This window comes from Phyllobates terribilis, unplaced genomic scaffold, assembly GCF_046119375.1.
Source record: "Phyllobates terribilis strain yellow unplaced genomic scaffold, ASM4611937v1 Scaffold_3__8_contigs__length_932513732, whole genome shotgun sequence".
Lineage (NCBI taxonomy): Eukaryota > Metazoa > Chordata > Amphibia > Anura > Dendrobatidae > Phyllobates > Phyllobates terribilis.
In genome coordinates this window covers 502,310,586-502,332,085 of record NW_027362763.1, presented here as the reverse complement: position 1 = coordinate 502,332,085, position 21,500 = coordinate 502,310,586, and the positions used below count along the sequence as shown (strand labels likewise).

At 44.6% G+C, this 21,500-nt stretch overlaps 1 protein-coding gene across 50 annotated transcripts in view; it reads left to right on the top strand.

Moving 5' to 3' along the window:
* The window catches only part of TRDN (triadin), a 1,346,604-nt gene that overhangs the window by 407,576 nt on the left and 917,528 nt on the right, over positions 1 to 21,500 (top strand). For all 50 annotated transcript variants that reach the window (XM_073675989.1, XM_073675970.1, XM_073675994.1 and 47 more), the window contains one exon: positions 3,237 to 3,308. In XM_073675989.1, coding sequence (XP_073532090.1) covers positions 3,237 to 3,308 — 72 coding nt within the window. The remainder of the gene's footprint in view (positions 1 to 3,236; positions 3,309 to 21,500) is intronic.

Below are 21,500 nucleotides of genomic sequence, written 5' to 3'. Positions count from 1 at the left end.
TGTGACATGAAATATGATTTTCTAGATGAGAATTCCCAGCACAAGGTTAGAAAAAGTGAATTGGAAATGCTATACAGCTGTAATGTTGGTTAAATAAACCCTGAATGATTTTTAGACCTGTGAATATACAGCTCATAAATAGCATGGTATAGTGGTGGCTTTAACTCTTCAGGTGACACTGAGGTCTGTTGAGAGATATTAAATCTCATTTGAAAAGAAAATACTACTTTAGACATCTTTATGGGAAAGGAAAAGATAGTACTTGATTATCTAGCAGGTATATCACTACAACTCCCAGGATTCCCAGAAACCAAAGCAAGATGTTACTTGCAAGGATCATTTCTTTATATATTTTTTTACTTGCAGATACACTTTTGGATTTGCAATAAAAAAGGCATCAGAAACTACAGTGAAAACTGCATTAAGGGTTAATTAGGAGGTATTACAATGTAGAATTCAAAGGCTATGCCTTTAATGACTCATAGACATACTTAATAGACACAGGACCCACCTCTTGGATCCCTCATCTATTAAAGTAATTAAGTCCGGTGACCCCTATTACACTACAAGAAACAGCATTGGCCAAAAAGCTTGGAGGATAGCTGCTTATAACTGATATGACTGATTGTATAAAATTTTGCAGGAAGAAAACTGCAAATGTTGTTTTGTATTTTTATATACTTATTATAGCAACGGCAAGCAAAAATAATATGGTGGATAGATGAAAAAGTGAAAATATTTCTACCCCAGTGTAGAAAAATTTTGGATCTGCTCTAAACCAAGTTTAGTAGATCACTAGAATACCTCGTTCTAGTTCTTGAAACCTTTGTGTAGTGGAGAACAGAAAAAAACTAAAATATTAGAGATCAAGTAATAGTTAAAGGGAACCTGTCACATCCTTTATTGCTATTAAACTGCCCCCAGTGTCTTGTTAGTGATGCACATTGCATCACTAACGTGTTTATCTCAAGCAATACATCAGCGTATTTAGCGCAAAAATCTCTTTTTACACTTTGATGAGTGCCCCAGATACCTCCGGATTCAGTCATGGGGTCGGCACAGGCAGCTCTAACTTTTCAGTCACGGTCAATCAACTGAGTTTTGAAATTCTCCTCACCCGTCGCATTAGCATTCCTTCCAGTCACTGCTCCCTACGTCACCGCAATCTCCCAGGAGATACTTAGCTTGGGCAATGACGCTGAGCTTTCCGGGCATGCGCACTGAATCTGGGTGTAGATCCCAGCTTCATGGTGTGCATGCTCCTGAGCCACTGAGCGTCAGCGCGGTGAGCAGGAAAACAGGAGCACATCGCATGCGCGCTCACAAACTGTCATGTGGCCACTGACGCTCAGCATTTCCGGAGCATGCACACATTGGATATAAAGCTGGGATGTACACCCAGATTCATTGCACATGCCCGGAAAGCTGAGTGTCATTGCGCAAGGGCAATATCTGCTGGGAGATTGCAGTGACGTAGGGAGCAGTGACTGGAAGGAATGATAATGGGATGGGTGTGGAGAATTTCAAAACACAGTTGATTGACCATGACTGAAGAGTTAGCGCTTGAGATTAACATGTTAGCGATGCAATGTGCATCACTAACAAGACATTGGGGGCAGTTTAATAGCAATAAAGGATGTGACAGGTTCCCTTTAATAACTTGCATTCTGGCCATTTAAAACCATTCAAACTTCTAACATGTATGTTTGAGCTTTCCAAGTCTTTAGCCTCTGCAATAGTCCTTCAAAGCTGAATCATTGTTATTGTGTGATATTGAAAGAATGCGCGAAGAGATAAAACTACAGAAGTTAAAAAATACATTTGCTGTCTCCCTTCTTTCCATGTTTTAACATTGTTGTGCCCTTAGTCAAAGAGGAACACAAGCAAAATATATGTTGCATACTGTGTGTATATATACTGTATATATATATGTGTGTGTATATATATATATATATATATATATATATATATATTGTAAAGAACATGTCCACAACTAAGAGAAAGTTTTATGTTGTAAAAAAGTCTTTTGTTTGCCTAAATATGGGGTATTTTTTAATTTTTTATGCTGCTTTCACCATTTTTGAACTGGATGGGTAAGTGGGTTCGTTAACCAGGAAAGTCAGTGTTTACCAGATGAACTATGGCTTTTTAAAAAGTTTCAGAAACAGTAGTAATTCTAGTTTTTAATTATGAGAAACATCTCTAGATTTTTTTTTATATATGCCAAATTTATTAAACATTGAGAAACATGTTGATGATAAATTTGGGTAAAATAAAAGCAGCACAGCCTTCATCAAAACTCTACTCATGATAGATCTCCATTTGGCAATTTCAGTTAATTTAAATGCCAAAAAGGCACATAAAAGAAGGGTTGCAGCTGAGGGCTGGCTTGTGGGATATGTGCCTTGGATGCCAACCATAGCTCTAACAGGCCACTTTATATTACCCATGGTAATAACCTAGAGTACTAGATAAGTGAACATACTTACAAATGATTGATATATCAATACATCCATTTTCTCTATTACAAAATGTAAAAAAAATATCTGGCAAAATCAGAAAGCTAATAATTTTATTTGCCTCCAAGACTCTATTCATCAAAAAATATGCTTTACTTTTATTTACAGAGTGCTACATGACTAAACCAGGTTTACATTTCTAAATATTTTCTCAAACTTGCAAATAACAAGCGAATAATGTGTTTTAGAGTAATGCATGAAATCCTTCATCCTGCAGGTTGTATGTGCTTAGAGTTTGACTGCGGCATCTTTAAAGCAGTAATACATTATTTATATGAATACTCTTCTTGATGGCTGTCAATGTAGCCGCATTATTCCAAGTATAGAAAAGAATAAAAAGTAAACCTGACTTTCTGAAAAATCATCATCATCTGATATAATATGACAAATAATACAACTTTCAAAATCTTCTGAAACTTATACTGTGGTTTGCAGACATATTGGCTTGGCTTAAAAAAAGTTTTTATTATTATTAATATTCAATACTTTACATTTGCAAGAATGAAATGTCCATAAGATGTGTGCTCATCTCTGTTTGGAAATTCCACAGAAGTGAATGCCATTATTTAGCGTTTCAATGGGAAATGTTAGGTAATTGGGGATACGACCTCTGTACCTAAATATTTTCTCAGATATTCAACATTAAGAAAACAGAAACAAATACCAAAACCTTAAGAAGTTTTGCTGTAATTTATTATATTTCTTTCTCCTTCACAGCTGGTAAGCAGCCAATGACTCCTGCAATTTCCCCTACAAAAGCAGCGGCACCTTCACTGCCCTCTAAAAAAGGTATTGTACTTTATTGTTTTCTGTAGTATTGCTTAAGTATTTGGTTTTAGTTACAAATAGAGATGAGCGTTGTTCTACTCGAACTGTTCGCCAATCTCAAATTCGAGCTGTTTTGGGCGGTGTTCGAGCCGGTCGGCGAACACGAACAATTTGAGAAAAATTCGGCTGTTCGAGGTTATGTTCGATAACTGTTCGTGCACCAAAATCATAACTGGATTTTTTCTCAGTAATGATGAAAATTAATGTTAATACGCAGTTTGAGTGTACAGCGGGGCGGGGGGAGGGGCAGGGGATGGATCTCTGCAGGAACAATGAAGATCTCCATTTTTTTTTCTCTTTCCCGCATTTGCAGTGGGGAGGTGCAATCTGTCAGCCTATCAGCAGCGCACACACGGAGCGAAGTGCTTTTTTTCACACAAGCAAGGGCATGTGTGATTGGCAGTGTATGTCACATGTCCTTGCCCTATAAGACCAAGCCATTTTCCCCGTCGCCACCATTTTCTCACTGCTGCAGCTGCGTGTTAGACGGCACCGCTGTTGCTGTGTGCGCTATACCTTGTTAATTTCAAGCCAATTTTCGCACAAATATACAGATAGCTTGGGAGTAGGGAATAGTTGTGATTGCAGTCCTTTTAAGGACTAGGTTATAGCATTTCCTACGACTTTTATCAAGCAGGTCTGTGCTCTTAAATAGATAGATTGTGGGAGTAAAGACTAATTGTAATTGGAGTCCTTTTCAGGACTAGGTTACATCAGTTCCTATCAGTTTTTGCCAGGCAGGTCTGTGCCAGTGCTGTGCAAGTTTTTTTCACAGCATTTGGCTGAATCTAGCAAAGCTAATCTTTTTTGGCCTATTGCAGAGTGTGTTAGTCAGTGGAGTAGCCTATCTGTGTTGCAAGATATACCACCTGTGTATAGAATACCAATTTTTTTACTGCACCTAGTGAAGTAAAATCTTTTGGGCATAGCATCATTCTATTAGTCCATCTATACTGACCTCCATCAGGTTGCAAACTGAATATAATTTTTTTCTGCATCTAGCTCTGAAAAAATATTTGGGCTTCTAGCAGTGTGTGAGACTTGGTCTATTAGTCCATCTATACTGACCTCCATCAGGTTGCAAATTAAAAATAATTTTTTTCTTCATTTAGCTCTGAAAAATTATTTGGGCTTCTAGCAGTGTGTGGGACTTGTTCTATTAGTCCTTCTATACTGACCTCCAGCAGGTTGCAAATTGAATATAATTTTTTTCTGCATCTAGCTCTGAAAAAATATTTGGGCTTCTAGCGGTGTGTGGGACTTGGTCTATTAGTCCATCTATACTGACCTCCATCAGGTTGCAAATTAAAAATAATTTTTTTCTGCATCTAGCTCTGAAAAAATATTTGGGCTTCTAGCTGTGTGTGGGACTTGGTCTATTAGTCCATCTATACTGACCTCCATCAGGTTGCAAATTAAAAATAATTTTTTTCTGCATCTAGCTCTGAAAAAATATTTGGGCTTCTAGCAGTGTGTGGGACTTGGTCTATTAGTCCATCTATACTGACCTCCATCAGGTTGCAAATTGTATAAAAAAATTTTCTGCATCTAGCTCTGAAAAAATATTTGGGCTTCTAGCGGTGTGTGGGACTTGGTCTATTAGTTCATCTATACTGACCTCCATCAGGTTGCAAATTAAAAATAATTTTTTTCTGCATCTAGCTCTGAAAAAATATTTGGGCTTCTAGCAGTGTGTGGGACTTGGTCTATTAGTCCATCTATACTGACCTCCATCAGGTTGCAAATTAAAACTAATTTTTTTCTGCATATAGCTCTGAAAAAATATTTGGGCTTCTAGCAGTGTGTGGGACTTGGTCTATTAGTCCATCTATACTGACCTCCATCAGGTTGCAAATTAAAAATAATTTTTTTCTGCATCTAGCTCTGAAAAAATATTTGGGCTTCTAGCTGTGTGTGGGACTTGGTCTATTAGTCCATCTATACTGACCTCCATCAGGTTGCAAATTAAAAATAATTTTTTTCTGCATCTAGCTCTGAAAAAATATGTGGGCTTCTAGCAGTGTGTGGGACTTGGTCTATTAGTCCATCTATACTGACCTCCATCAGGTTGCAAATTGAATAAAAAAATTTTCTGCATCTAGCTCTGAAAAAATATTTGGGCTTCTAGCGGTGTGTGGGACTTGGTCTATTAGTCCATCTATACTGACCTCCATCAGGTTGCAAATTAAAAATAATTTTTTTCTGCATCTAGCTCTGAAAAAATATTTGGGCTTCTAGCAGTGTGTGGGACTTGGTCTATTAGTCCATCTATACTGACCTCCATCAGGTTGCAAATTAAAAATAATTTTTTTCTTCATTTAGCTCTGAAAAAATATTTGGGCTTCTAGCAGTGTGTGGGACTTGTTCTATTAGTCCTTCTATACTGACCTCCAGCAGGTTGCAAATTGAATATAATTTTTTTCTGCATCTAGCTCTGAAAAAATATTTGGGCTTCTAGCGGTGTGTGGGACTTGGTCTATTAGTCCATCTATACTGACCTCCATCAGGTTGCAAATTAAAAATAATTTTTTTCTGCATCTAGCTCTGAAAAAATATTTGGGCTTCTAGCAGTGTGTGGGACTTGGTCTATTAGTCCATCTATACTGACCTCCATCAGGTTGCAAATTAAAAATAATTTTTTTCTGCATCTAGCTCTGAAAAAATATTTGGGCTTCTAGCAGTGTGTTGGACTTGGTCTATTAGTCCATCTATACTGACCTCCATCAGGTTGCAAATTGAATAAAAAAATTTTCTGCATCTAGCTCTGAAAAAATATTTGGGCTTCTAGCGGTGTGTGGGACTTGGTCTATTAGTCCATCTATACTGACCTCCATCAGGTTGCAAATTAAAAATAATTTTTTTCTGCATCTAGCTCTGAAAAAATATTTGGGCTTCTAGCAGTGTGTGGGACTTGGTCTATTAGTCCATCTATACTGACCTCCATCAGGTTGCAAATTAAAAATAATTTTTTTCTTCATTTAGCTCTGAAAAAATATTTGGGCTTCTAGCAGTGTGTGGGACTTGTTCTATTAGTCCTTCTATACTGACCTCCAGCAGGTTGCAAATTGAATATAATTTTTTTCTGCATCTAGCTCTGAAAAAATATTTGGGCTTCTAGCGGTGTGTGGGACTTGGTCTATTAGTCCATCTATACTGACCTCCATCAGGTTGCAAATTAAAAATAATTTTTTTCTGCATCTAGCTCTGAAAAAATATTTGGGCTTCTAGCAGTGTGTGGGACTTGGTCTATTAGTCCATCTCTGCTGACCTCCATCAGGTTGCAAATTAAAAATATTTTTTTTCTGCATCTAACCCAGCCAATAGTTTTGGCCTAATACCACAGTTTGGCCACTCAGCTCTGCTCGGTTACCATCCATTGTTTTTTTGTGCAAACAACTCCAGAGTTGTGAATTAGTTAACCACCAAAATGAGTGGAAAAAGGCCTGCTGCTGGTGGAAAGGGGAATAGGCGTGTTGGGAAGGGGAAAAAAGGTTGTGTCCGTGGGGTAGGTGCAGAAGAAAGACCCTTTCTTACGGCCACGCCAATCGCTACAAATTCCAGATGAGGCACAAAAACAGCAGGTGCTTCAACGGATATCAAGTGCTCCTTTAAGTGGGCTCTCCTCCACATCAACTTCAACATCACAAATACTCCAGTCCTCAAAGGTGTCACCCAAATCGCACTTGCTTCCTCACAGCTCCCAAATCTCCAGCTGCCCGTCTGAGTATGAGATAGAACAGATGGTTGAGTCTGCAGAGCTGTTTACTCATACTATAGCCTGGGAATCAGAGGTCGACTCCAGCGCTTCTGTGAATCCAGACGAGGAAATGATCTGCACTGATGCCCAGAATCTTTATGAGTCGGATCCAGGACCAGACGCAGAAGGTTCTGACCATAATGTAGACCCTCATTCCCAAACTGTAACTCCTGTTGGTGGAGACAATGAGGAAGACGATGATAAGACTCAAATACCTGATTGGAGCGACAACTTTAGTTTTTTGTCAGGGCAGGAACAGGTTGGCTCTGAGGACGACGGGTGTGATAACGCACAGGGTGATGATGATGAGGTCGGAGATCCCACTTACTGTCAACCCACAGTCAGCCAAGAGATGAGGTCAGCAGAGGAGGTGGAGGAAGATGCTAGTGACGACGAGGTCAGGTTGCGCCTTCCTGGACAGAGACGTAGTACTGGAAGCACGTCAACAACTGCATCCTCAAACACAACTCTGCCTCTCACCACAAGTCGTGGTGGCTCTTCAGGTCGCATGGGTGCTAAGCCTTGCATAGCCTGGGCAGTTTTTCAGATCGATAAAGATGACCCAACTCGTGTTATCTGTAACATTTGTCAGCAAAAGCTAAGTAGAGGCCAAAAAATACATAGTTTGAGTACTTCATGCATGAACCGGCACATGGACATGAAGCATATGTTGCAGTGGGAAGCTCAGTGTGCTACAATGCGGCCTAGCCGGCCGGGCCAACCACCGTCTGCCATATCTTGTGCATCCGCGGCCTCTTCATCCTCTGTGACTGGGGGGACAGCAGTCACACCTGTTTTGGGGCGCAGACCTGCCACCTCTTTACCCGCAACAGCCAGCGTGATTGGCAGGTCATCATTTTCTTTGGAGGTGGTAACACCAGCTGGTCTTGAGCGCTGTCCGACATCGATAGCACCACCTTTGGATCAAGGCAACCTAACATGTCCGCCTGCATCTTCCTCACAGACCGGCAGTTTGCCAGGGACACCCTTATCAACCCCGTATAAGCACAATAGCCAGCCCTCGGTCCCTCAGATGTGGACAAGTAAAAGACCATTTCCTCCTAGCCATGAGAAAGCTAAGAGGTTGAATTTCACCATCTGCAAGCTCTTGGCTACAGAAATGCTGCCTTTCCGCCTGGTGGACACAGATGATTTTCGAGACCTTATGTCCGTCGCAGTGCCCCAGTACCAGATGCCCAGTCGGCACTACTTCTCAAAGAAAGGTGTGCCTGCGCTCCACCAGCATGTCGCACACAACATCACCGCTTCTTTGAGAAACTCTGTGTGTGACAGGGTGCATTTCACCACAGACACTTGGACGAGTAGGCATGGACAGGGGCGTTACATGTCGCTGACTGGGCACTGGGTAACTATGGTGACAGCAGGACAAGGGGCTGCTGTCCAAGTCTTGCCGTCCCCACGAGTTGTGCGTCAATCCTCTTTATGTCAAAGTTCCTCCACTGCTTCTGCCTCCTCAACCTCCTCTCGGTCTTCCACCTGCACCCAAAGCCTGTCTGGTCATGCCACAAGCTTTCTAACTGCGCAGAAGGGATCCTGCACACCTCCTTACTATGCTGGCAGTAGGGCTCAACGTCATCAGGCGGTTTTTACATTGAAATGTCTGGGAAATGTGAGTCACACAGCTGAGGAGTTGTGGTCAGCTCTGGAGAACCAATTTCATGAATGGTTGTCTCCACTGGACCTGAAACCAGGGAAGGCCGTGTGCGACAATGCTGCAAACCTGGGTGCGGCCCTTCGCCGGGGCAATGTCACACACGTGCCTTGTATGGCTCACGTGTTGAACCTGGTTGTCCAGCAATTTTTAGCCCACTATCCCAGACTAGATGGCCTTCTGCAGAGGGCACGGTCGCTGTGTGCTCACTTCCGCCGTTCGCATCCCGCAGCTCAGCGACTTACATCTCTACAGAAGCCTGCCACTTCACCGGCTAAAATGCGATGTGCCTACCCGGTGGAATTCAACTCTGCACATGTTGCAGCGACTGTGGCAGCACCGACAAGCCCTGGTGCAATACGTTCTGACGTATAGCCTGGGCCAACGAGATTCAGAGGTGGGGCAAATCACGCTGGAGGAGTGGTCTCAGATCAGGGACCTATGCACCCTTCTGCACAGTTTTGAAATTGCGACGAAGATGTTTAGTGCCGACGATGCCATTATCAGCATGACTATTCCGGTGATTTACATGCTGGAGCACATGTTAAACAGAATTCGGAGTCAGGTGGTGGCACAAGAGGAGGTGGAGGAAGTAGAGGAGGAGGAGTTGTATGCGGAAGGGCTAACATCTGCAAGGTCCAGACGGTCGGCAGCACCAAGGCGGCAGGCATGTGAGGGTGGGGGAGATGATTTTACCAGGGCGCATGGTAGCAGCCAAACTAGTGAGGAAGGTGCAGGAGCCCAGGAAGAAGTGGAGGACAAACTGATGGAAGACTCATCAGATGAGGGAGACCTTGATCACATTTCTGTTGTGCGAGGTTGGGGGGAGAGGACAGAGGAAGGAAGCATGATTGTTACCTCGCCACCAACACAACAGGGACTTGGTGCTCCTGGATGTGCAACACACATGAGTGCCTTCTTGCTGCACTACCTGCAACATGACCCTCGAATTGTGAGAATTAGAAATAATCCTGACTACTGGGTTGCCACACTGTTAGTTCCCCAGTACAAAAGTAAATTTGCAGAAATTATTCCTGCCATAGAAAGGGATGCACGCATGCAGGAGTATCAGCAGAGACTGTTGCAGAATCTTACATGTGCTTTTCCACAAAATACCAGTGGTGCACGTAGTGAATCTCACAGTTCCAACTTGCCAACCGTGGGACCGTCAAGTGTTCAGCACTCAAACCGTAACAGAACCACAGTATCTGCTGGTAACATCAATTTTGCGGAATCATTTCACCACTTTTTTAGCCCATCCTTTGCAAGGCCACAGGAGACAAGAAGTCTGACACATAGTCAACGCCTAGAGACGATGGTACAGGAGTATCTCCAAGTAAACATTGAAGCCACGACTGTGTCACTGGACCCTTGCTCTTTTTGGGCTTCCAATCTGGATAAATGGCCGGAGCTAGCCACTTACGCCTTGGAGATCTTGTCATGCCCCGCAGCCAGCGTTCTGTCTGAACGTGTGTTCAGCGCTGCTGGTGGTGTGCTGACAGATAAGCGCACGCGGCTCTCCACTGATAATGTAGACAGACTCACGTTCATAAAGATGAACAAATCATGGATCCGAAATGACTTTTCTACCCCTGTGTCATCCTGGGGAGAGTAAAAGCTTGATGATTGGTTAAAATCACCCTACCAACCGTTTTAAGCTTTCAAATTACTAATCCTGTTTATCTGTATCTTGACTGGAAAATAATTTGGGCTTTGTAGCAGTGTGCAGCACTGATCCTATTAGGCCATCTATAATAAGCTTCACCAGATTTAAAATTAAAAATAATTTTTAGCTGCATCTAGCCCGGAAAATAATTTTGGGGCTCCGAGATGCGCAAGACACATAAGTGCCTTCTTGCTGCACTACCTGCAGCATGACCCTCATATTGTCAGAATTCGAAGTAATCATGACTACTGGGTTGCCACACTCTTAGATCCCCCAAACTTTTCGATCAACCTTTTCATTTTAATAAAGACCAAAAAAATGGTCATTTTTGAAATTATAAGCATTAGCAGGTTGTTAGAAACTGAAATCAAACAGTTTTCAACTCAAAACTTTATTCTAGGTGATGTTACATTTTCACATAGGACCCCTTGTTCGAAAGGAGCTTCTGAACTCTCTCGTCCATTGAATTTGTCAGGTTTTGGATGGTTTCTGCTTCAATTGTTTTGCATGAGGACAGAATACCCTCCCAGAGCTGTTGCTTAGATGTGAACTGCCTCCCGCCATCATAGACACTCCTTTTAATGATGCTCCAAAGGTTCTGAATGGGGTAGAGGTCAGGGGAGCATGGGGGTCACACCATAAGTTTGTCCCCTTTTATGCCCATATCAGCCAGAGATGCAGATGTTTTATGTGCAGCATGAGATGGTGCATTATCATGCAGAAAAATGATCTTGCTGTGAAATACACGGTTCTTCTTCTTGAACCATGGCAGGAAGTGCTGTTTGAGAAAATCCACATACATTATGGAGTTCATCTTTAGCGCCTTCAGGGATCCTAAAGGGGCCGACAATCTCTCTCCCCATGATTCCAGCCCAAAACATTACTCCACCTCCTCCTTGTTGGCGCTGTAGCCGTGTTTGCGTGGGGTGTCCATCAACCAGCCATCCTCCACTCCATTCATCTGGACCATCGAGCGCTGCACGGCACTCATCCGTGAACAAAACAGTTTTGAAATCAGTCTTCATGTAATGTTTGGCCCACTGGAGCCGTTTCTGCTTGTGTGAAGTGGATAGAGGAGGTCGACAGGATGGCGTATGCACAGCGGCAAACCTCTGAAGGACCCTGCATCTTGTTGTTCGGGGGACGTTGGAGGCACAAGCAGCTTCAAAAACTTGTCTGCTGCTATGACAAGGCTTTTTTGCCGCTGCTCTTTCAACCTGACGTAATTGCCTGTAGGAAAGAGTCCTCAATTTGCCCTTATCAGCACGCACACGTGTGTACTGTGAATCAGCTACATACTTCTTGATTGCCAAGACACTTCATCCTGATCATCGCACAATGTTGATTGTAGTCATGCCTTGACCTAAACACTCCACAATTTGTTGCTTCTCAGCAGCCGACACATCCTTTTTCTTTCCCATTTTGGCAGAAAATGTAGGCTGCTTAATAATGTGAGAGAGCCTTCTTAAGTAGTCTTGCCTTTCATTGGACACACCTGCCAAACTAATTAGCACAGGTGTCTGCAATTGCTTACAGTGATATAAAGAGCCCTGACACACATCACCATCAATGAGTTTAACTGACAAACAAACAAATTCTTCCCTTATCACTCCTAAACACTTTTTGCATAATAATTTGGAACGCGGTGTACATGTGCTTTTCCACAAAACACCAGTGGTTCACGTAGTGAATCTTACAGTTCTAACTTGCCAACCGTGGTCTGTATGGAATTGTTCAATAAAGGGCCCAAAATGAAGATAACATAGATGGGAGAGGTCTCTATGAATAGGAATTCCTAAGTATTTGATACCCTGTGAGGGCCAGGCAAAGGGAAAGTTGGACTGGATGGAATCCTATATGGATTTAGGGAGGGAGACATCGAGGGCCTCAGACTTCGCTGCATTGATTTTAAAATTTTACCATGTAACAAAGTGATCTATTTCAGCCATAACAGCAGGGATGGATATATGTGATTGAGTGATATATACTAGGACATCATCAGCAAATAGAGAGCACTTGTACTCGGTGCCTCCCACCTCAATCCACCTAATATTGGGGTTATGGCGAATTGATGAGAGCAGGTGCTCCGTCACTAGGATGTATAAGAGAGGGGACAGAGGACATCCCTGCCTTGTCCCATTGGTGATTGTGAAAGGTGATGAAAATGTTCTGACGTACCCCCTGGGCCTTGGGACACCCGGAGCCGGACCCTTTTTGGTGGATGCTGGTGGTTGTAGTCTTCGTGGCGGCGATCCGGTTCCGTGGCTCAGGGCGGTCAAACCAGTGGCGGAACTATTTATGTGGTTTTGATGTTTAAATATCCGACTAGGCCACCCGTGGATTGCGGTCAGAGTGAACCGCCGCTACAGGGCAGACCGCTAAGGCTGGTGTTGTGGGTGCAGCAGAGCGTAGCATAACTCCCCACGGGAGGAGTATAGCCTCAGGGCAGTGTATGCGGAGGATGGGGGTGATGGTGCAGGGCAGCAGCAGTAACGACACGGAGTCAGTGATGCAGTTCAGGGCCTTTACTCACAGTTCTTATTATCCAGACCACGTCTGCAGGTAACGGCTGCCCACGTCGTACTGTGCTCACCAGGTGAGGGGCTCAGACAACTCCCAGATAACTTTGGAGCGCTTCACAGGACCCCCTTTGTGTGTCCTTTGTCTGGCCTTTCTTACCAACACTTCTGTCCGGCTGCCTCGGGCCTCCTCTTGGTAAACTTGGCGCCAGTTTCCCTGACCCTATGTGGTGCCTTCCTAGCGGGTGGAGCAAGGGGCTGCGCCACATAAAATGTCAGAGCCTCCGGTTTCTAGCTGAGGGTCGTTTCCTGCCTCCACTAGTTCGGGGACCGGTCTCCCCCTTTGGCCTGACCCCTCCACGCAGGTGGATTCGGGCGTGCGGTGGCGACTCGCCCGTGCGCACCCCTGGGATCCCTTCATTCCTCGTTCCTGGAGCCTTCTCCGCTCCTCTTCCTTCCTTCTCCCTCTTGCAGGCCTGGGCCTCTGTTACTAGGCCCGCCTCCGGAGCAGAGCTCATGCAGAGCCCCTGCTCCCTGCCACTTCTGCTCAGACTTCTCTGCACTGAACTAAGATGGTGCCCACCTTTTATACTCCCTTCTCAATGCACCCAGGAACTGCTTCCTCCCTGCTCCTGCACTGCAGGGTTCCCCTTCCTCAGTGTTCCCTCCCCCCACTCCAGCCAGGGACAGGGACTGTCGTGCCCATCTCAGGGGCATATTGGTCGCCCTGCTCCACGGCAATGTGGTGTAATGCATGCAGGTGTCGGGTCCTGATCCACACTCCATCCTTATCTGAGAGTGAGATATCACACCTCTGGGTGAGGTGCAATACGTCTGTAGCAACCGAGCCCTCGGTGCTACAGTTCCATTTATCTTCAGCCTAGGTGACGTATTGTGATACAGGGCCGTGATTTTGGCTATAAAAGGGTCCCCTAGACCCCTACCCCAAGCTTTTTAAGAGAATCATATATGGCGTGCCAGGAGACTCTATGGAATGCTTTCTCAGCATCCAACGAGAGTATCTACTTACAAATTTTTAACTGCATCTAGCCCAGGAAATACTTTGTGCCTAGTAGCAGTGTCTGCTAGTCAGCGGATTATCCCGGCTGTTAAGCAAGCAACACCACCTGTAGTTTGGACACTTAATTTTTTCAAAGGAAATGCTTCGGGACCACGGGATACTCAGTGAAGAGCATCAGGAGGCACCCCAAGGCATAGGGGCTGGGACTGGCACTAGGATGCCTTGCGGTGGACAGCCGAGCTCGATCCTTATAAAAGCTTTTTAACTGCAGCAGCTTTAGTGGACGCTACTGGAGCTGGAATTACGCGGCTGCTGGCATGAGACTTGCCCTCCAATAGATCCTTGTAAATGGATTTAAAGTGTATTCATTCAAATTAGAGGGACAATTTAAATTAAAAAGCTTAGAGCTGCCTCCACCACAGGGGGGCTCTCTCGACCCACCAGCGGACAGGCACCAGTATTGGGAGAGGGGGGCTGGCCGTCAGGGTTCACCGCGGCTCTGGCACAAACCCGGCGACACGGAGGTGGCACGGGCAGGAGCGGACTGGCCGTCTCGGCTTCTCACTTTTTGGATTTTAGAAGGGCATGACATGCCTATATCTGTGTCTCCCCCTCCTTTTACTCCTCCACCTCTTTTCTTTTCGCATGACTATATGTACTTGTCACTTTTCCATGTGTTAGTTGTGTCTTCTGAGCAGTTTGTCAGCTTTTGGACACCTTTGAAGGTGTTTTCTATGTGTTTCTATGTGTTTTTGTTTGCCTGCCATTGGTTTTAACGGTGTTCGACGAACAGTTCGACGAACAGTTCGACGAACAGTTCGGCGAACACACGGGTGTTCGACGAACCGAACCGAACTCGAACACTACGGGGGTGGCTCAACACTAGTTACAAAGACTATTATTTGTTTCTTAACAAATGATTTTACAGAGAGTTTGATTACTCTACAATATGTATTAATTTTCTTAATACTTAAATGTTGAAATAATTGAAAAAAGTTTTAAAGAATAACAGTGAAAAAAAACCATTGTGATAAAAAGAAAAATTATAACAGAAAGTTAACATTTGGACCTGCTCACTTACGGATGTCCTAAAGTACTGTGCTGAAAGAAGTTGTCCACCCCTGAAATGTTTTCAATAGCAGTCCAGCTGAGTGCTTGTGGCTATAGGGCCCTATTGTATCTCCGTAACTCTGCGATGTATATGGAAGTTTAAGTTTGGTATCAAACACAAAGTTCTTTGTGGGGGATTTTATGTGCATTCATTCTTGGGCAAAAATGCTTTTGCTGCCAAATTTTACTTTGAAGTAGTTAAAATAAAAAAAAAGTAGTAAATAAAGTTCAATGCATTTTGTTTTGTGCCATTTTTTACATGTTTTTTTTACATCAGATGTGTTAACGATACTCTCACTATGGCTTTTTTTGGCACTTTTCTATACTCTATGTAGGACATAAAAAGAGACAGAAACATGCAGGTTATAAATGTGACAAAATAAAAATTTCCAACATAAATGCTTGAAAAAATTTTTGTTTAAAATATTGAAATGTATGGTGTATTCCAAGCTTTTAAAAAAAGTGCTGTGAACACTTAAATAGTTTTTGTTGTAAAAAGAAGCACTCCATTCAAAGTTTTTATCCTCTTAATATATTTCAATCATCATATTATATAGCACTGTGTACTTACAATTGCTCAATTCGCCTTTCTACCCAGCTAATTCTTCTGTTTTCTCTGCTCTGTTTAAAACAAGAAGTCTCTTTTCTCTGCATTTATCATTCCATTCTTCAACTCCTAAGCCAGCTACTCCCTACTCCCCTGCCAGGTACTTTTGCAGTGACTTATGACTCATATATGGAAAATTGACCTCCTATTTCTACATAAAGCTTAGAAGGACTGCGCTAGTCAATTTTTAATCATGGGATAATGGAAAAGACTAGAATTATTAGGGTAGAAGGGCAAAATAAGCAATTTTAAGTACACAGTGCCATATATAATATAATGATAGAAATATATTAAGAGTATAACATTTTTGATGGGAGTGCTTCTATACTTAAGATATGTGATATCTGAAGTATATATTGATGCTATATAAATAGTGTTGAGCGAGCACTAAAATGTTCGGGTGCTCGAAGCTCGGGCCGAGCTCGCCGTGATACTCGGGTGCTCGACTCGAGCAACGAGCCCAATGTTAGTCTATGGGAGACTCGAGCATTTTTGCGGTGGCACCCCCGGCAGTCTTTTAAAAGCCTAACAAGTGCCCAAAACGATAGTGACAGTGCTCAAATGACATGGGGACAGCATGGGGATCGCCCCAGGAAGCATTTCTGACCCCCAGGTCACTGCTGTCAACAACGTGGTCAGAGGTATTAAGCCACTTTTACAGGCTCACAATAAAACGAAAGTGAAACTTTTTTTCTGTGAAATATGTTAAGGAACATCCTTTCCAGGGAAAAGACTTGTGTATAAGTTAAAATAAATGACCAAAAACAAAAATAATCCTCCACACCTTCGGCTATGTTCACAAGTAGCATTTTTTATGCGTTTTTGCACTTTTGTATTGCTTTCAACTATGACAAATGCATTCACCGGGAAATGTCATTTTAACATTTTACAACCTTATCTGGCCATGTGCTGTGTGACACATGCATAAAGTGCTGAAAAGACATGGGAACAGCATGGGGAAGACCCCTGGAAGCATCTCTGACTCCCAGGTCACTGTCTAAAAGTGTGCCCATCATAAGTGATCCTTGCCGCATCAGAAGATGCAGACTTGCAATTATGCCCATGCAAGTTCTAGTCCCAGGGCAGTGTTCAATTGTACCTCCCCCATTCCTTGCAATACAAGCGCAAGTATGCAGCCTGCCACCCACCCACCCCCAGACTGCAATTCATACTGCTAGCTTGCACTTGAAATGGGGCCTTTTAGTTTAAAGGAGGCCGAAGCTGGCCACTACCTCATGGCTGCTTCGGCAGCGAGGTATCCATACTCAGTCCCCAGCTGCCCCTATTTGTCCTGGTGTGCCTTATACATAAGATTAAGCGTGTAAACCAAAACATTACCTGTGCCCTCCCCAGTGCATTTAGTGGGAAGGAGAGCCTATTCCGCTGTAGTGTGTGCATGCCAAACCCCTGTTCATGGTACATGCGAAGATGCCTCCCACCTTGCACCTGTCGTTGCAGACTTGCAACTATCTCCATTCAAGTCCTTGTCCCGGGGCAGTGTTCAATTGTACCTCTCCCATTCCTTGCAATGCAAGCGCAAGTATGCAGCCTGCCACCCACCCACCCCCAGGCTGCAATACCATACTGCTTGCTTGATTGCACTTTAAATTGGGCCTTTTAGGCATGTGGAGGCGGAATCTGGCCACCACGCCATGGCTGTGTCGGCGGCCTGGTATCCATACTCAGTCCCCAGCCGCCTGGTGGCCGGGTGTCCCCGCTTGCTCCCCAGCCTCAAGGGGGTGGCCGGGTGTCCATACTCGGTCCCCAGCCACCCCTATATGAACCGGTAACCTTTCCCACACTTTTCTTAGCCTGGCCTGCTTTAGGGCAGCATTGGCCGAGCCCACCGGACTATCAGACTCCTCCGGTGGGCCCTGGCTTCCCCATCAGGGGAGTTGAGAGTGCCAAGGTGAGGAGCATGATGAGGATGATAGAAGTTAGCATCTGCTTTGTTTTGTTGTAATGCAAGCGCATGTATGTAGTAGCGGCTAGGCCTGAGGAGGTCAGCGTTTTGGCGCATATCCTACCTCCTCCGAGGATTGCTGGATGTTTTCCTGCTACTATCCAAGTTCTATGACTCCCGTTAAAACAAAGCTTCAGGTGATAAATGATGGATGAGGTAGTGGCAAAGGAGAAAGAGCAGGAGGAACAGGGACCAATCACATCAATATCAGGCCAGTCAACCAGATATGTCTTGTAGGATATGTTTCTGTAACAAAAGGAGCGGTTCGGCTACACAGTTATAGGGCATGCAGTGAGTGCAATGCCAACCAAAAATTTCGAGGCACTCCAATGCCCCTTGGAAATGACATGGAGGTCAGAGGGCGTTAACTAAACCTTTTTTTCCATTTATAGCAACTGGGTCTCCTGTGCACTGTTTGCCTAAGCAGTGAATGGAATGCTTTCCAAAAATTATGAGGTACTGCAATGCCCCTTACAAGAGCCATGTGTGGCACCCCTGGGGTCTGGTCAACACAGTAATAGAGATTACGTCGGAGAGCAACTGGGAGGTTTCCTGGTCAGGATCCCTTAAACATGCAACATCCTCCTGCCCCAGTCCTGGGAGGGGAGAATTCTGCCTTTATAAATTGGATCTGGGGTGGGGTTGAGTGAGACAGAGAACAGTCAGAGTCAGAGTGAGAGCAAGGGAAAGTAACAGCAAGGAGCTCTGTAGGAGCTAGGAGCTAAAGACGAGGGGCTGGAAGCTGAGCAGAGCTCGCCCTGGCAGAAGACAATAGGAACCGGACACAGGAGTCCGAAACTGTGAGGACTTATATATCCAGCAGCAGAATCCAGCCGGCAGGGGATTTCAGGTCCTCTGGCCATTGAAGCCCGGAGGCTCAGTCACAAGCAAGGGACCAGCACCGCCATCATGGAGCGGAGGCTAACAGAAGGCCCCAAGTCACCAGCCATACTGGTGAGCACTACACGGTACACTCAGGGATGTGGGCTACTTCTACCCGCTTACAGCAAGGTAGCCAGGAAGAGTGCAGACAGACGGGGAGGCCTACAACTCCACCTGGCCAGGGGAACTCCTGCTTGCTCACAGACTGACCAGGCCTCTTATGCTAGCCAGTACTCCCGGGAGGGTCTACCTTATAATCATCAGTAAAGACCCTGAACTGCACTGCAAAGACTCTGAGTCGTTCCTGCTGCGCTCGTGCACCATCACCCCCATCATCCACACTCACTGCCCTGAGGCTATACTCCTCCCGTGGGGAGTTATCCCATTTTATGCTGTGCACACAACACCAGCCTCAGCGGTCTGCCTCGCAGCGGTGGTACTCCCTGACCGCAATCCACAAGTGGCACAGTCGGACAATTAACCTCAAAACCTAAGAAAGATTGCCACTGGTTTGACCAGCTTGAGCCACGGGACCGGGTCACCGCCACGGAGACTACAGACGCCAGAGACCCGGCACCGGGTATCCCACACACGTGTACACACGGCCCAGGGGGCGCGTCACATGCAGTACAGCATATTACAAACATAAGTCCCATTATTGGGGAGTGGGTGTCCCATAGTATTTGCTTATGCTTTTCCAGCAAAAGCTGCCAAAAATTAGGACGGAGCAACTTGCAATGCCCCTTACAAGAGCCATGCAGTACAGCATATTACAAACATAAGTCCCATTATTGGGGAGTGGGTGTCCCATGGTATTAGCTTATGCTTTCCCAGCAAAAGCTGCCAAAAATTAGGACGGAGGAACTTGCAATGCTGGCACCCTGGTGGTATAGTGGTGGTGGAGGCTGAGGATAAGGAGAAGAATATTAAACAGCCGAAACGAGGAAGCGTATACCCATGTGTGGGTGTGAAGCGGTGCATGTGAATACACCTCCCGAAATAACACAGTGGATTTGACTTTATGTTACTCTGCTGTCATTTGGTGGTGATGAGAAGTCTGGCCCAATCCAGCCCTTGTTCATTTTGATAAGGGTCAGCTTGTCAGCATTGTCAGTTGACAGGCGAGTGCGCTTATCAGTTATAATTCCCCCAGCGGCACTAAAAACACGCTCCGATAACACGCTAGCGGCAGGGCAGGCCAGGACCTCCAAGGCATACAGAGCGAGATCATTCCAAGTGTCCAGCTTGGATACCCAATAATTAAAAGGCATAGAGGAATCACGGAGGACGCTGGAACGATCGGCAAGGTACTCCCTCACCATCTTTTGAAACTTTCCACTCCTTGTGAGAGTACCCCGCGCCTCAGGACCTGTAAGCTGGGCGGGTGTCAGAAAACTGTCCCAGAACGTTGACAGTGTTCCCCTGCCTCTGCTGGATTGGAGTTGCATCTCTCTCGCCTGTACGACTTGGTTGGGCAACGAACTGTGACCTCTGCCGCTAGCGTGTTCAGATGGGAATTTTTTTAAGAGTTCTGCAGCAAGGGCCTTCTGGTATTGCCACATTTTTGTAGACCTCTCCACCTCAGGAATAAGAGAGTGAAAGTTCTCCTTGCAGCGGGGGTCTACAAGTGTCACCAACCAGTAATGACTGTCACCCAACATTTTGACAACACGAGGGTCACGGTTAAGGCAGCGTAACATAAAGTCAGCCATGCGTGCCAGACTGGTAACGGGCAAGATTTCCGTGTCCTCACCAAGATGACGACTGACCATGCTCTCCTCCTCCTCCTCCTCTTCCTCCTCCCCCTTGTCCTCAGGCCACCCACGCTGAACCGACGGAATGACACTTGTACAGGTACTACCGTCTACAGCGCATGATAGCAGCTCCTGTTCTTCCTCCTCCTCCTCCTCTCCCTCATTGTCCCCCAATGCACGTTGGGATGAGATGAGGCTGGGCTGTGTGTAATCGTCCGCTATGGCTTCTTGATCCATCTCATCACACTCTGGCTGCAATGCCTCCTCTTTAATTCTCTGCAGAGAGCGTTGCGAAAATGAGCTGACAGGTGGCGTACTTTCACAACCAGATCTGGCAACTCGGGGGACGATTTAAGAAACCGCTGAACCACGAGGTTAAGCACATGAGCCAGGCATGGTACGTGTGTGATCTCACCTCGCCTCAGAGCCGCCTCCAGGTTACGGCCATTGTCACACACGACCATGCCGGGATGTAGGTTCAGTGGCCTCAGCCACAGATATGGCACTCAGAAGACTCATGGGTTCTTTTAGTGATTTTTAATAAAGTAATGTAGTAAATAACAAATAAACAGACGTGAATGATCTATCAATCAACAGACAAAGGGAGGGGCTAATGCAGGAGTGCATTCTCCTGCCCAATGCACTTAAAGGTGGATTTCCATCTCCAATATCCTATCCCAATATGTATTAGGTGTACTAATAATTCTATTAGCAAATACCTCCAATTAGAAATGTAATATAGTTCTTTAGATAAGGCATGTTGCTTACCCCATGTGCAGGGCATTGCAGTACTTTGATATCCATGGTTATGACCACTAACAACTGTCACAATATGAGTGGTAGACACCATAGGTACCTAAGGTACTGCAATACCCTGCACATGGGGTAAGCGACATGGCTTATCAAAAAGACTATACTATATTTGTAATTGGAGGTATTTGGTAATATTATTATTATTATGCCTACTACATATTGGGATAGGATCTTGGAGATGGGAATGCTCTTTTACCAACTTATCTGTATACCATATAAAAATGAAATTTATAAATATTTAAGCAGTTTGGGAAGTGTCAAACTTACTAACAGATTCTCTTTAAGACATATATGGATTTATATATATATATATATATATATATATATATATATATATATATTTATTTTTTGGAATTTAAATGGTAATAATAATCACAATTTATTTTACA